This window comes from Vidua macroura, chromosome Z (genome assembly GCF_024509145.1).
Source record: "Vidua macroura isolate BioBank_ID:100142 chromosome Z, ASM2450914v1, whole genome shotgun sequence".
Classification (NCBI taxonomy): domain Eukaryota; kingdom Metazoa; phylum Chordata; class Aves; order Passeriformes; family Viduidae; genus Vidua; species Vidua macroura.
In genome coordinates, this window is record NC_071611.1 from 220,545 (window position 1) to 233,916 (window position 13,372).

A 13,372-nucleotide genomic window follows, 5' to 3' on the forward strand; every position below is an offset into this window, starting at 1 on the left:
GCTCTCCCCAGGTTTCGGGGGAGGAAGGGGTAGAAAGAGGAGGAATATGGGGAGAAGGACGGAGGGTAGACGGGAAGAGAGGAGGGGTGGTTTTTGAGGGGGCGGGGGGGGGGAAATGGGGAGGTGGAAGGAGGGCTAGGTGGGAGGGGGGGGCAAAGGCGGGGAGGTTTTCGGGGGCAGATGGAAGGGGGAGAAAGAAGAGGAATTCAGGGAGAAGAAAGGAGACGGAGCGGTGGGGAAGCCGAAGCCCCACGACTCACCTGGGAAGCCCGGAGCAGGAGCTCCTACTCTCACCGCGCTCATAGTGAGCAAATGATCGAGGGGCGGTTTCCGGGGATTAAATCACCTCGGCCCCGCCCCGCGCACCTGAGCCGGGCCCGGGCCCCCCCTTGAAGCCGTCTGGCCCTGCCCCCGATGTCACCCGGACCCTGCCTCCTGGGACTTTCCGGGGTTCCCCGTTAGAATCAGCTGTGCTTAATGTACAGGTCAGTGGGAATACCTAGATTTGTCTCTTCTATCCCCAGAGCCAAGCAATCGGTCCAGCATTCCTGTCTACTCTGATGCCAACCACTGTCTTGTGTTCCAACCGCTCCTCCGATGGAAAAGGTCAGGCGGGAATGTCAGGAAGCATATTTAATGGAGAAGGAATCTTGAACTGCATTCAAGTACTGCCCTAATCTTCCTCAGGACTGGGACCATAACTGCTGAATGCTACTGGCAGTGAGGCTTCCTCCCAGCTGGGTGACCCTGTATCCAAGGCTCCGCAGGGTGGCTGGATGCAGGCTGGACACACAGGTAAGGCCAGGGCTCAAAAACTGTTGGCGATGAGGTGGAAGTTTGTTTTGGCAAGTGATGTCATCTTTCTTGGATGCTGGGGAACAGGTGGGGCAGAGCTGCAGGTCAGTGGAACCAGCTCCAGCAGTGCTGTCACCATGTCACTGCACTGGGGCAAACACAAATCTGTCACCTTTAATCTGCCAGAAAACAGATGCAACTCAGACATTATAGATTAAGCATGCAACATGTCATAGGTAACAAAATGGATTAGATAGCAGTGTATATTAAATAAATCTTTGTAAGTAAAAAAGAAATCACAGAAACAATTACTGAGGAACATGTCTGCAGGCTCAGGTCTAGAGCTGGTGGGGTTTTCTCTTATACAGCAGCAGCCAAATTCACCACAGAAGGACATGTGCAGTAGGAAGGAGTAAAATCCCATTAGTGTTTATGCTCATACCAGGTCTGCCTTCCCGGTGGTACAGAAAGTGCCTTCAGAGTCTGTGCCGTTAGAAATTAACAACCCCAGTGTTAATTAGGTTCATTAGCAAGTGCACACAAACAGGAGCCAGAACAGAGCTGTGTTCCAGAGTGCCAGATTTCATTTGGAATGCCTCCATTGCAAACAGGAATGCGGAAAGGATGGAAAACCAATCACTGTACAGAGAGAATGACGGGGTTCAGCACGTTCTCCTAGAAGGCTAAATGCCAGCCCCAGCCCAGATGCTTTGTTGCACATGTACAGCTTGGCAGTAATGAGGCAGCTTCAGTAGAGCAGAGATCTGGACATGCTGTGTCAGGGCTCTGCTGTGCCTTGACACTCTTCTAGTACTTACACAAAAATGCAACATCCAGCCCATACTTCTGGATACAGACAACAGTGATGTGCTTAATGAAGAGAGTTGCTTTCAAGAGACAGCCTGTGGAGAGAAAGCTTCCAACAGAGCTTTCTCCTACTCTCCTAATAGTTCAGGAACACAAGGCTCAATGTGCTTTGAAAAAAAAGTCTGGTATGAAATTAAGAAAAATGCTCATTTTTCCAAGTATATGATATTTAATTGTAATGAAATAAAATCTGAAAATGTCTAAATCAATTAAGAAGTAAACATGAGTTGTAATACTATACCTGTAAAATGATTAATTCCATTCATTGTCATTAGAAATTGTGTAAAATATTTATTAAGGGCTTTGCCTACAGAGGCACAACATAAATAGAGTAAGTCCTGCTGAAATGTGATCAGTTCGCAACTGGTGCGGGAACATCAGCAAGGCCACCCCAGGTGACAGTCCCAGCCTCGGGGCTCGGCCCCCGCTCTGCCGGGCTTTGCTCCAGAGCCCAGCGCCGGGCGGCTGCTATGCCACAAGCCCTCGGAGTCCCTCGGGCAGGTGCCAAAGCCAGCAGAACGTGCTTGGAGAGGGAACGGGTGCTGCAAAGTTAATCCACCCCTTCAAACCCTTGGGCATTCTCCACAGCCATGAGGAGCTTCTCCCGCAGGTCCTCGAAAGATTCATACAGAGGTAAGTCTAGGCGGTTAAAGCTGGAAGGGACAAGGAAAGAGTCACTCAAATAATCCATGGAAAAACAGAGTTTTTAAGAACTAGAAAAGATTAAATAATTAGGGATCTTGATTAAGAATGCAGCTTGTGGTCCACAGTGTTCCCTGCACACCTCACACCTGCCTGAATGAGCTCTCCAGTAACTGTGTGCTGCCTTCCTTTGGGAAGCTGGAAGCAGGAATTTGGTAAGAATCACTTCGGAGAGGAAAAAAGCCAACAGAAAGCCCTTCACTGCATTTAGAGGATGGAAAACAATCTTTGTTAAAGGACCAATTTCTTGAAGCTCAGCAAAGATATTCTGGATTTAGAGGACAGATCCTTTCCTCTCTGGAAGGAAAAAAGATTAAACATCCAAGAGAAAATCTTCCGAAGGTAAAAGCTAGCAGAAAATTGGAACCCACAGAGGATGGGTTGATTTTGGAGCATGTTCAGGGTAGTATTGTTTGTGTTTGATAGATTTTGTGCTTTTGTTTTCAGGTTTGTTTCTTTTTTTTTTTTTTTAATAAAAACTCATTATTCTATAGAATTATTTGTTTCACAGAAAGATCCCTAGTCTGTACTGATACTCTATAAAATAGTTTTCCAATTCAGCACCATTTTTCTTTAAAAAGACACATTCCTGAAATGTAACAGAGCAAGAGAAATTTGTACTGGATGCTTTCAATGTTTGCAAAATCTATAAACCAGGGTTAAATTATCTTATAATCTTACTTTTGTTTTGAATTCACCAATGATTTATGGGCTTTTTATGGTTGTTTGGTGATGTCTGACTTGCTGTAGTTCATTACATCCACTTACTAGGATGTGGGAAATAAAATAATATGCTTCAGTTTCTCAGTTTGCAAAGGCACTGGGGACCCACAGGATCAAATGCTGTTTGATGCAGAGCTGAGTATGGTCAGCAGCGTGGCCCTTCTGGCAGGAGCAGCTCTGGAATTTATGCTTTGGTGACTTACCAGGTGTGAGCTCGGGGCAGCTTGTCAGGACTTCCCCACTGCTCTATTGTAAACAGCTGAGGACCATTTGAACCTGGGTGAAAATGAAAACCGTATGAAACAGAAATTGCTGGACACTACCGAGACTGCCTCAATATTATTTTTAACGTGAAATGTTGGCATCAGTTGTGGGCTGGATTCTTCACCTGAAACAGGTACATTAAAGCAACATGACTGTGGTTCTTTCTTTCCAAGCCCAGTGAGTTGGTTTCAGAACTTGCATAACGCCAAGGAAGTCAGCTCAGAGATCAGCATTTACAACTCAGTGCTACGTGGGGGTCAGAGGCTGGCTGGATTCCCATCGCGCCGCGAGCAGCTCACCATAAAGTTCAGCAAATCCGTTCATAGGCACGCGTGACGTCCCGGTCACAAACTGCAGCAGCCGGATCCGTTTCTCAGCATCCATCAGCAGAACAGCCTGTTGGCAAATGGATACCATCAGCCTCAGCCTCCTACCCTGGCCTGGATGGGCCCTGAGAGCAGCCCGAAGCCAGCGTGAATCACCTTTTGTATGAGCCAACTCTCAGAACACAATGGACTGTCTCGGCTCCAGGTCCCATCTGTGGGCTGCTCTGGCAAGAGCGACCCCTGTCCTCACCCGAGTGAGGTGGGAGCAGGTCCTGCCCCCAGCACAAGACTGCCCTATTCTTAGCAGTTTTCATGAAGAAAAAAGATGGCAAAAAAGGGCAGTAACTTTCGCTTACAGGACCAGTCAGAGGTGGTGCCAGTCTTACCTTCCAGAACCACTGGATAACTGGATGATTTGGGCAGTAACCATTTTTGTAGATGGTGTGTTGTCTCCAGTCATTGACATCGACGTCACCAAGGCCACACATCAGTAACTGCAGGGAAACAGAGCGGTGGGATGTGAGTGAGTGTGTGTTTCCCTGCACTCATGGGGTAACAAGGTGTCACTGCCCCTCAGGGCTCTGACCTTCAGTCATTTATGCACACACAGGGGAGAGTCAGAGCTTCTTCCCAGAGTATTCCAGTTACTGGAGAATAGCTGCACACTGCCATACTGTAACAGCAACTTCCACGTGTTTGGCTCAAATGTGACTGGCAGAGGCATGATGGCACTTACCCACTAAGCTACTTCCAGGCTTTCAGATGCACACCCCCAACCACCTCCCTGAGTGCAGTTCTTTGCATGTCATAAATAGATTTATTAATTAGGAAGAAACAAAAAATTTCCAACTCTGAGCAAGGCAGCTGTGTCTGCACATTCCCTTAGGGAGAGGGATGGATGACTGAAGAGCCCAGAACATGGTGCATCTGTCAGAACTGTCAGCTTGGGGCACCAAATTGACTCACCTCCAGTTCATTTTCATCAAAAATTTTAATCAGATCAATAGGAAGCAGTTCTGTGAATCCCTAAAAAGAAAAAACAGCGAAGTTAAAACTCTCATCCCACATAAATCCTAATTTAAAACATCAGTGACCAAATTACTTCAAGCTCAAATAATTAAACTTGAAAGAGAATGACCTGATTCTCATAAGGGAAAGATGATATAGTCTTACACAAGATAAAACTGAAAAATCATAAACATAAGTATTCTATTTGCATTCCCTGCCAAGCTCCCCACTCCCTTTACACAGACACCAGTGGGTAAGAAATGTGTATGCCTACTTTTGTGAAAGAAAGGAGCTGTTAAAGAGCCTCACCTCCAGAAAGGCATTCATTTGTTTCTGCACTCTGTTGACAAACCGCCACTGGATGACCAGGCTGCAGAAAGAAACAAAACCCCATCAGAAAAACAAACTCATTAGCAGGTCTCAGCCAAGTGTTCAGAGGTTTCAGCAACCCCAAGTGCTTTCAGTCTGTCATTTACAACTTCAGGTAACTAAGCAGCTTTCACCAGTTGTTCCAATTTATTGGCTGGTGACTGATGGAATTTTGAAGAAACAATCAAAAAATCTCAGTGACTATGACCAAATCACAGTGGGAATATTTTTGCTCCTGTAGGTACCTATGTGAGCCGACATTTTATTCTTCCAGAGCACTGAGTAATTAAAAATTCCCAGCAAAGTCTGCAAGCTCTGAGGAGAGCTGTCAGGACAGCATCTCACCTATAAAGAAATAAACTGCAGCATCAAAGGGACACCTTGCTTTCAGTACCAGTCACCCACAGCACAAACACCTCACAGGTGCAGGCATAAAAAATCAGTTCCAGGCATGGAATTGGTCTAGGTCCAGGCACTGGAAATCAATTCCAATTTGCATGAATGTATCAATTTTAATGTCTTTCACCTTGGAAAAGGCCCTAATTTAAAATGCCAGCAGGTATAAGTGAATTTAGCATTTTACATCCTGGTAGGTGAAAGAACTGAGAAAGCTGAAAATAAAACCTAATTTCAGATTTGGCTGATTTTTGGTAGGAACGCTGGCACTGGAATCCTGGCTCTGGTCTGTGACTGGCAGAGGAGGACAGTGGGATGAGGGTCAGGCTGGAGAGCACCTTCTGGCTCATCTGAACTTGAGCCAGATGTTCGAGGTGCACGTTTCCATGGTGAGGGGGGGAATTTCAGGAGAACAAAGCACGTAATTTATTTTACTCTTTGTTCTTATGTCTGACTGGATATAACCAATGTTAACTGTAAGATTCTTTTTCCCAATGCTTTTGTGCAGTACAAACAACAGGAATTGCAGCAGGGTCAATTGTTAAGTACAACTGCTCTTTCTTACCACCAGGCATATTCCATAATGATACTTACTCAATGTATTCCCGCTTGTTTTCATTTGTTACCATGATTTCAGACCCATTGGGCTTCAGGTCCACTTGATATGTCTATATTTCAGAAGACCAAAAAACCCCCCATTATTTGAGGACATCTTTCTCCCAGAACCCACTCTCCCTGAGCAGCGTTTTACAAGCAGTATCAGGAAATCATTAGTAAATTGATTTACACTTTTGAACAATCTTGCGTTGCCAGCAGAGAGGCTGGCTATTTACTAATAATTTTATTATCATTATTATTTATAATAATGAAATTATACATTTATATAAAATATAACCACAAAGGATGTACTTTATATATACAAAATTATAAAAAGTTATTATTTATAAGAGAAGAAGCTAAATCACATATTGAAACTGCCGAAAGCCAACCACTGTATTACAAAACCTCTCTATTCTGTGGCTTCAATACTCTCCCTAGTTCTCCACGTAATCCAGAACCGTATGTTGCTTCAGGAAAAAGGCAGTACCCACTGGAAAGTGGATCAGAATGTTTTTGACAGGACAATGAGTGCATAGTTTGAAATGTTGAAGTAAGTTTTTATAAAAGACCCTATAGTCCCCAGGTCCAGTTGTACCTGGAGCCAGGATCTAGGTCTCAGAAGTAAACAAAGGGAAGACACTAAAAAAGGTCATAAAAACCTCTAAGCAGATTAATTTAATTTATTGTCTACAACATTTTCATTTGTAATGGCAAAAGTTACCCATTGACTGTGACCCTTTTAAACCTGGCAGCATGCCCCCGTTGTACCAGCTGCCGCTGTGACAGGCACAACAGAGAGGACCTCCCTGGCGTCATTCTACCGCCCTCCTCTGAGAACACCTTTGACCTCAGAAACCCAAGCAGTCCCCTGGGCTTGGACCATGTCCCAGCTGGACTGTGGGCCACCTTTATTCCTTCTCATTGCGAGTATTTTACTCAGCTGCATACCCGGCTTGTCCCAGAGATGTTGTGGCTCCCTGACAGGAATGTGGCACCCCCAGTCCCCGTTGGGAACGTAGCGAGGTGAAGGCTGATCAGTGCCTTCACCACCATGAGACTCTGCTCAGTAGTGAGGTACTTGCTGGCAATAACCAATTCTAAGATGTAAATAACCTTTACATACCTGTCCAAAGTTTTCCTCGTCTATGCAAAACATGAGATCCAGCTCCGTAGGGTCATTTTCCAGGATCCACTTCAGAGAGTTGTAGTATTCACTATCCTAGGGCAGATCACAATTCGGCAGTTTGAAAATGGGCAATTAGTGCAGAGTTGTAGAAACCCATGGGCCTGTGAGCCCTGGCACGGTTTAAATGGGGTCTTACCACTGATTCCATGTCCTTCAGCGTTATGGGCTTCCCCAGCATCATCTTGTAGAAAGGTCTGATGAAGAAGCCTGCAAGAGAGAGGAGAGCATTCCGTGCCCTGCTCTGCACCTGCACATTCCATAAAGGTACGACTGCTTGAGGGCACCACCCCTGGCATTTCCTGTTACCTCCTGACTGTAACAGTCCTGCAATTGCAACAGCATCATGGCAGCTCAGGTTTATTGAGGCACAGAAAGTCCAATTTTTCAGTTTCTACAATTATCCACTAACTACCATACTGCACTGACCATGCTAACATTAATGGCAGAGAGATCTAAAAGCTGGGGAATTGAGCTCAGGGCACACGCACAGTATCCCAATTAAAATCACTGCTCCTCTCTCCAAGGAGTTGCCTGAAAACCAGGCTGCTGAGCTTCCTCTGCTGCACCAGGGCTCAGGAAAATCTGGCCAGTAATGTCTGCCTGGTGTGAGATTTCAAAATGCAGCAGAAATTGTAATTAATTATCAGCAATAATTTTACATATCAAAATATGCTGCAGTTGGCCCCCCTAGTTTGGCTGCAGGTTTGCATGGAAATGACTGATACAAATTCCATGCTTCTCCTCTAGGGACAGTGCTCATGCTGGTTCTGGAGTTTTAACGTGAGTGGAGAAAGGAGGAAAACTTTGTATGAAACCCACTTGTTAAGTAAGACACTGTAATTTTGTGAATCACCATTCAAGTCTCTAGAGTGCCAGTCCCAGACTGTCCCCAGAACCTGGGGCTCTCAGGCAGGTGCATTTCCTTCCCCAAAGCCCAGTGGCAGCAGCAGAGCAGGAGCAGGACTCACCGTCCAGCAGCTTCCCATGGTACACAGCCAGGCCGGCCACCCGGCCAATGAAGGTGAAGTATGATAGATGGTCTTCGTTACAGAGACCTGAATTAGGATTAATCTGAAGTGTATAGTTGTCCCTTTTTTGGGGAAAGAAAAAAAACAGCTGAAGAACCAAGTCTTTAAATAAGCACATACTCAGAAATGTTAATAAATAACTTGTGCTTAGGGGCATGTCCCTTCAACAGCGCTGTGGGGCTGTGCCCAAGTCCTTTCCAGTCTGTCCCACCACGGAGCCACTGAGGGCTGAAGGGCTGACACAGCAGCAAACCAAACCCACTGTGAGCAGGAGCCCTCTCTCCTGTGCACTAGTGGATTGCTCCAAGATTTTAAAGCTGGGTAGCCCCCACTTTACATTCTGGGAGGCCAGTGCTGGGGAACTCCTGCCGTGTGAATGAGCAGCTGTGTTCCCAGCTTGCTCTACAGCAGCGCTGGAACTCTGGGCAGCAGAAGAAAGAGGCTTTTCTGTGACATTGGTCCCTTCATCATTACTGGCCTCAAAAACTGCAGTTTTGCTGCCCTGGATATTGTCTGAGCAATGGAAATGTTTTCTGGGTTCTCAAGGAGAATTCCAGAGGCTGCCCAGGGCACCCTGGGAAGGAGGAGCTACTTCTGCCCAAAGCAACTTTGCCTCTTATGCAAAATGTAATGTATATCCCTTGAGAATACAAATATTTAACGGACACTTACGTTGCTGAGTATTCAAAGAGACCATAGTAAGGGTTAAACATCTCCTTGGACAAGAGAAAAAACCATTCTCTGGCCACACCTCCATAGTCAAGTCCTTTTTCTGACTCAAATTCAATCCAGAGCCTGGCTTTTAGTACATCAGGTCTCTTCACAGACATGATTCTTCTGTAGGACTCCTCAAAGATGTTATTTCTGTGTAATTTCATCTCAAATCTGTTGGGTATGTCAGCCTGTATGAAAGAAGATTAGATTATCCTTGTTAGTCTCAAGAAATAAGTCTTTGGGCAAATTACTGGCTGAGAACAGCTCAGTGACAGACCAGACACCTGGTGTTCCAGTTCCCCATGTTTTTATTTCCCAGTGCTCTCTCAGTCCACAGGCTGACAGCATGGGGGGAACTGGGCTAGTTCCAGAACAGTGCTGCAGACTTCTATGGTAAATATTTGATGAAAATGTCAAGAAAAGTATCAAACAAACAAAACAAAAAAGGAGAAAGATCGACTGTGCTCTATTTTAAGGGCATTTGCATTTATCTAGAAAAATGTGAGTCTTAAAGACTTAGAAAAGCTTTTTGTTGAGAAACCCATCAAATTCAAACTTTGCTTCATGTTTTTGGTTCCTACTTGAGCCCTTCATGAGCAGCACAATGGAGTAACCTGGCAGGTGTGTCCTGCAGCCCCCGAGCTGGTTCTACTCACAGGTTTCTTTAACTTCTTGCGGAAGTAGTCGTATTTCTGCTTGAACTCCCTGGAGTACGGCACTGCCTGTTGGGAGCAGCGGGAGGACACGTCATTCCTGCTACTCAGCAGTTTGATACCCCACAGCACTTAAAAGGGATGGACAGCCCTGCTACCCACACATTGTGCTATGGGCTCCCCTGAACCCACCCATGAGGGACAGCAGCCAGGAGAGATTTTAAAATCCCACAAAATGACATCACTTTACTCTGATCATTTTACTGATGATAGTATGACTTTTCTACAGCCATTAAGGAATCTTTCTACATGTTTCCTTTATTTAAACACTACCTGAAATGCAATTTAAGTAATTCTGTTTGTCACGGCACCAGAAATATTATTGAAAGCATTCAGATGAATCCTTAGTGCTTCTGTGAAATGGATTAGCTCCAGCTTCCCTTAAAACCAACAAACAAACCACTGTCAGTTGCTCAAGGAGACCATGGTAATTTCATTTCCTTCAAACAAACTTTCTCAAATAGTCTCTCTCATTTATGCTCACCATTTCTGGGGGAAGGCCTATTAGTAATTTGCACAGTACTGTGTGTGAGGATCTCCAGTGTTAAATGCCTGATAAATGAGTAAATCCCTCCAAAAGCAACTATGGTCAAAAAGTGACTATTATTGATATCATTACTAAGCAGTTGGAATTTAACCGTGCAGCAGGCTCATCTGCTGTGTCCTGAAACTCCTAAAGGTCCCAAGGACTTATGCAGAATAAAAAGGTACTCTTGGCACCAGGAAACATCTTGGGAATGGAAGTCTGATTACTCAGAATGCCATAAAATAGCATAAACTGGCATAACCCAGCAGAAAAACTCAGAATCACTCTGATGTTTTTAAAATTTGATACTGAAGTAAAATGCTGTGTTTATTTTTTTTCTAAGGTTGATATTCTGAAACCTCTGTTTATCTGCTGGAAGCTTTATATCTCTTAAACTGACAGACCCATTTTTTTGTCTTTCTTTTTCACACTTTGAATCTACATAGGCCCACCTCTCTCCTCCCAAGTGTAAAGAGCTTTTCATTGTCTAGAGATCCCAAAATAAACAGAACGGTGTGTCAGCTCAGTAAAATCCTACTGTCAGTGATGACCCAGGTAATGGGTAAATAGGAGCACTTCTCCAATAACCATCCCCAAACCCTGGGAGACTGCCCAGAACTTGCTGTGACATACCCAGTTTTTTCTGACTTAGGATGTAGACCAGCAGAGCTCCTGCTTCCCTGGCTGCCCACCCCTGATCTGGGGAGCAGGCAGGGCCTGCTGCTGTTCCAGCTGTACCCGAGTCAGGGCATTTCATGGAAGATCCCGCAGCAGTACTTACTGGGCCCGTGATGGCAGGGTTCTGCAGCCTGGGGTCTTCCCACTGGGTAATTTTATTATCTGCAAATAACAAAAGAGATGATCCCATGACTTCTCTGGTACCACACTGTGAACTTCTGTTGTATTTTTTCTCCCTAGCACTGCTCAGGTCCGTCAGGGTTAGTAAAGGCTTGTGTCTCCCTACCCTCCCCAGCTCCAACACACTGTTTAGTTGAAAACATTCACTCAAAAACACAGAACTACCCCAGAACCCAGGGAATTTGCACTGCTTTGATGGCAACATCTGCAGGAGTGAGTGAACATGTTCATTTGAACATGGGCTGGGAGTGGAGATACATGGCCCGACAGGTAAAGGAACCCAGAACTTTTGGCAATGACACCCTAGGTTACTGTTTGGAAATTTTGCATAGATGGCTGAAGTATCATACTTCTAAATTTGGAGGGAATAACATTTTTCCTAGACCTTAATGAGAAGGTAAAGGAAGGCAGAACTGTCCTGTTTTGGTGCAAGAAAATCACCCAGTTACGACCAATGGAGATGCTGGCAGTGGCACAACACAGCCCAGTTCTTTCCATCTACAGCTTTGAAGAGCACCGGGAGGATGACAGCAAAGGTTCTACAGGACCATGGTGGGACTCCCCTTCCCTGCCTCCAGACAGCTGCTCCTCCCAAGATTCTGAACACAACAGAATCACAACAAAACAATGGTGTTGCAACAATAAGACAATGCTCCAAACCCCGTCCCAGTTGCCACCTGCAATGGCAAGGTGTTGTTCACCCTTGGCCTGCCATCCCTCTGTTTTGTTACAGACACTGCTCTGGGTTAGGAACTGGGTATCAGGAATCAAGATTGCATTTTCCATGTTTCTAGAACTGGAAAAGCCCTATAAGTTTGCATCCCAAGCTGGTTTAAGAAGGACTGGGATCTGAAAGGTGTCATTCAGCAAATGTTAACTGGAGAAAATTCTAAATGATTGCAAGCACATTTCAAGACATTTGATCTATTAGTTAATTTAATAGAAAAAGACTATTGTTTTCCCTTCACAAAATACTATTGTCTTCCCTTCAAGCTATTTATCACTTACAGGAATGCTGGAGGGCTGCCAGCCTGAGCTCCAGAGACCCCAGAGATGCATGGAGCAGAGCTGCTGCCAAGGTGGAAACCCAGCCCAACCCTTTCAGTTTTCAACCCCTACACTGGAGTTCCCTTCTACAGAGCTCTCTGGTCACCTTCTTGACACCAGCGGCCACAAATCACAGTGCCAGTTTTCTGTGGAATCAGAGGTAACATAAATGACTGATAGTGTGTCAGCTCTTTGCTCTCTGTACTTCAGAGTGTGCGATGACACCAATGAATCTCAGTCTAACCTTCTTTTCAGAGTCTTACAGGGACTACATATTATAAATGGTGTTCCAGGGCTACAGGGGTCTGGCATGAGCCACTTCACCTAGAACCGTAGCTCAGGATTTTCTGTCTTATCCCAAGTGGACATGGATAACAAACTCATTTCTTTTGAAGAACATTTTCAAAAGTCTCAACATTTTCAAAAATGTCAAAAATTTGAGTCTTCCCACCAATACAATTCTGTCATAAACCAGGCTCTCAGGCCTTTGAGGATTCCCTCTTCCCCCTGCCTTTCCAAGGGGGCCACTATTTCCCTGAAGTTTGGGACCCCCTGCCAGATACAGAACTCTCTCAGCCAGACATTCCCAGTGCTGATGGCATCGGAAGGGTTACTCCAGGTTGGATTTAGGCACTCCTGTCAATACATTACAGGGTGAGATAGCTCATGACCAGGTGATAGTATTTTTCATGCCCTTTTCAACCCAAATTCTGCTAATTGCTCCCATTCTGAGTAACACTGCAATTCTCTTTACACAGTCTCTTCCTGCACACTGCAGTGGCCTTTTGCCAGACTCACTCTGACTTCCCATCCCATTCCAGTGAGCCTCTCTCCCCTCTCCTGCCCTGCTGCTTCCTGCTGAACTAAGGAGTGCTTCCTCCAAATTCCTTGTGTAAATCACTGATGCATGTTGTGAATATCACCACGTGCAGGTGGAGGGGAACCCATTCAATGTATCCTTCCCCCCGGTCCGTGAATCACTGGTTCAGAAAATGGTTGCAGAATGGTTGTTTTTCCCTTCTGATCCCTTCCAACAGGTAGATAGAGCACATGCCTGGGAGGCTCTCAGGAATGGCAGCAGTGTGCAGGGAACAGGGAACACCAGTGTGTCCATGGAAGGTAAGGTGCCTGGGGCAGCTGAGGGCCCAGAGAGCCAGGCAAATGGGTTCCCTGTCACACACAGCCTCTGGTACCAGTAACACTGCTGTGTGCATCAGTACTCAGTGCTCCTGGTCCCTGTGTACAGCACA

At 45.5% G+C, this 13,372-nt stretch overlaps 1 protein-coding gene across 13 annotated transcripts in view; it reads right to left on the reverse strand.

Moving 5' to 3' along the window:
- Positions 1-618: 618 nt before the first annotated feature.
- Positions 619-13,372, reverse strand: part of NEDD4L (NEDD4 like E3 ubiquitin protein ligase) — an 88,640-nt gene continuing 75,886 nt past the window's right edge. For 11 of the 13 annotated variants that reach the window (XM_054004446.1, XM_054004453.1, XM_054004445.1 and 8 more), the window contains 13 exons: positions 10,999-11,057; positions 9,635-9,700; positions 8,937-9,166; positions 8,205-8,326; positions 7,373-7,443; positions 7,174-7,269; positions 6,045-6,118; positions 4,995-5,055; positions 4,644-4,703; positions 4,064-4,171; positions 3,651-3,747; positions 3,291-3,363; positions 1,928-2,315 (listed from right to left, as the gene is read on the reverse strand). In XM_054004446.1, coding sequence (XP_053860421.1) covers positions 2,213-2,315; positions 3,291-3,363; positions 3,651-3,747; positions 4,064-4,171; positions 4,644-4,703; positions 4,995-5,055; positions 6,045-6,118; positions 7,174-7,269; positions 7,373-7,443; positions 8,205-8,326; positions 8,937-9,166; positions 9,635-9,700; positions 10,999-11,057 — 1,220 coding nt within the window. In that variant the 3' untranslated portion in view covers positions 1,928-2,212. Of the gene's footprint in view, positions 944-1,903; positions 2,316-3,290; positions 3,364-3,650; positions 3,748-4,063; positions 4,172-4,643; positions 4,704-4,994; positions 5,056-6,044; positions 6,119-7,173; positions 7,270-7,372; positions 7,444-8,204; positions 8,327-8,936; positions 9,167-9,634; positions 9,701-10,998; positions 11,058-13,372 lie in introns of those variants that run through there. The other 2 variants (XR_008441545.1, XM_054004454.1) reach the window with 2 other exon arrangements.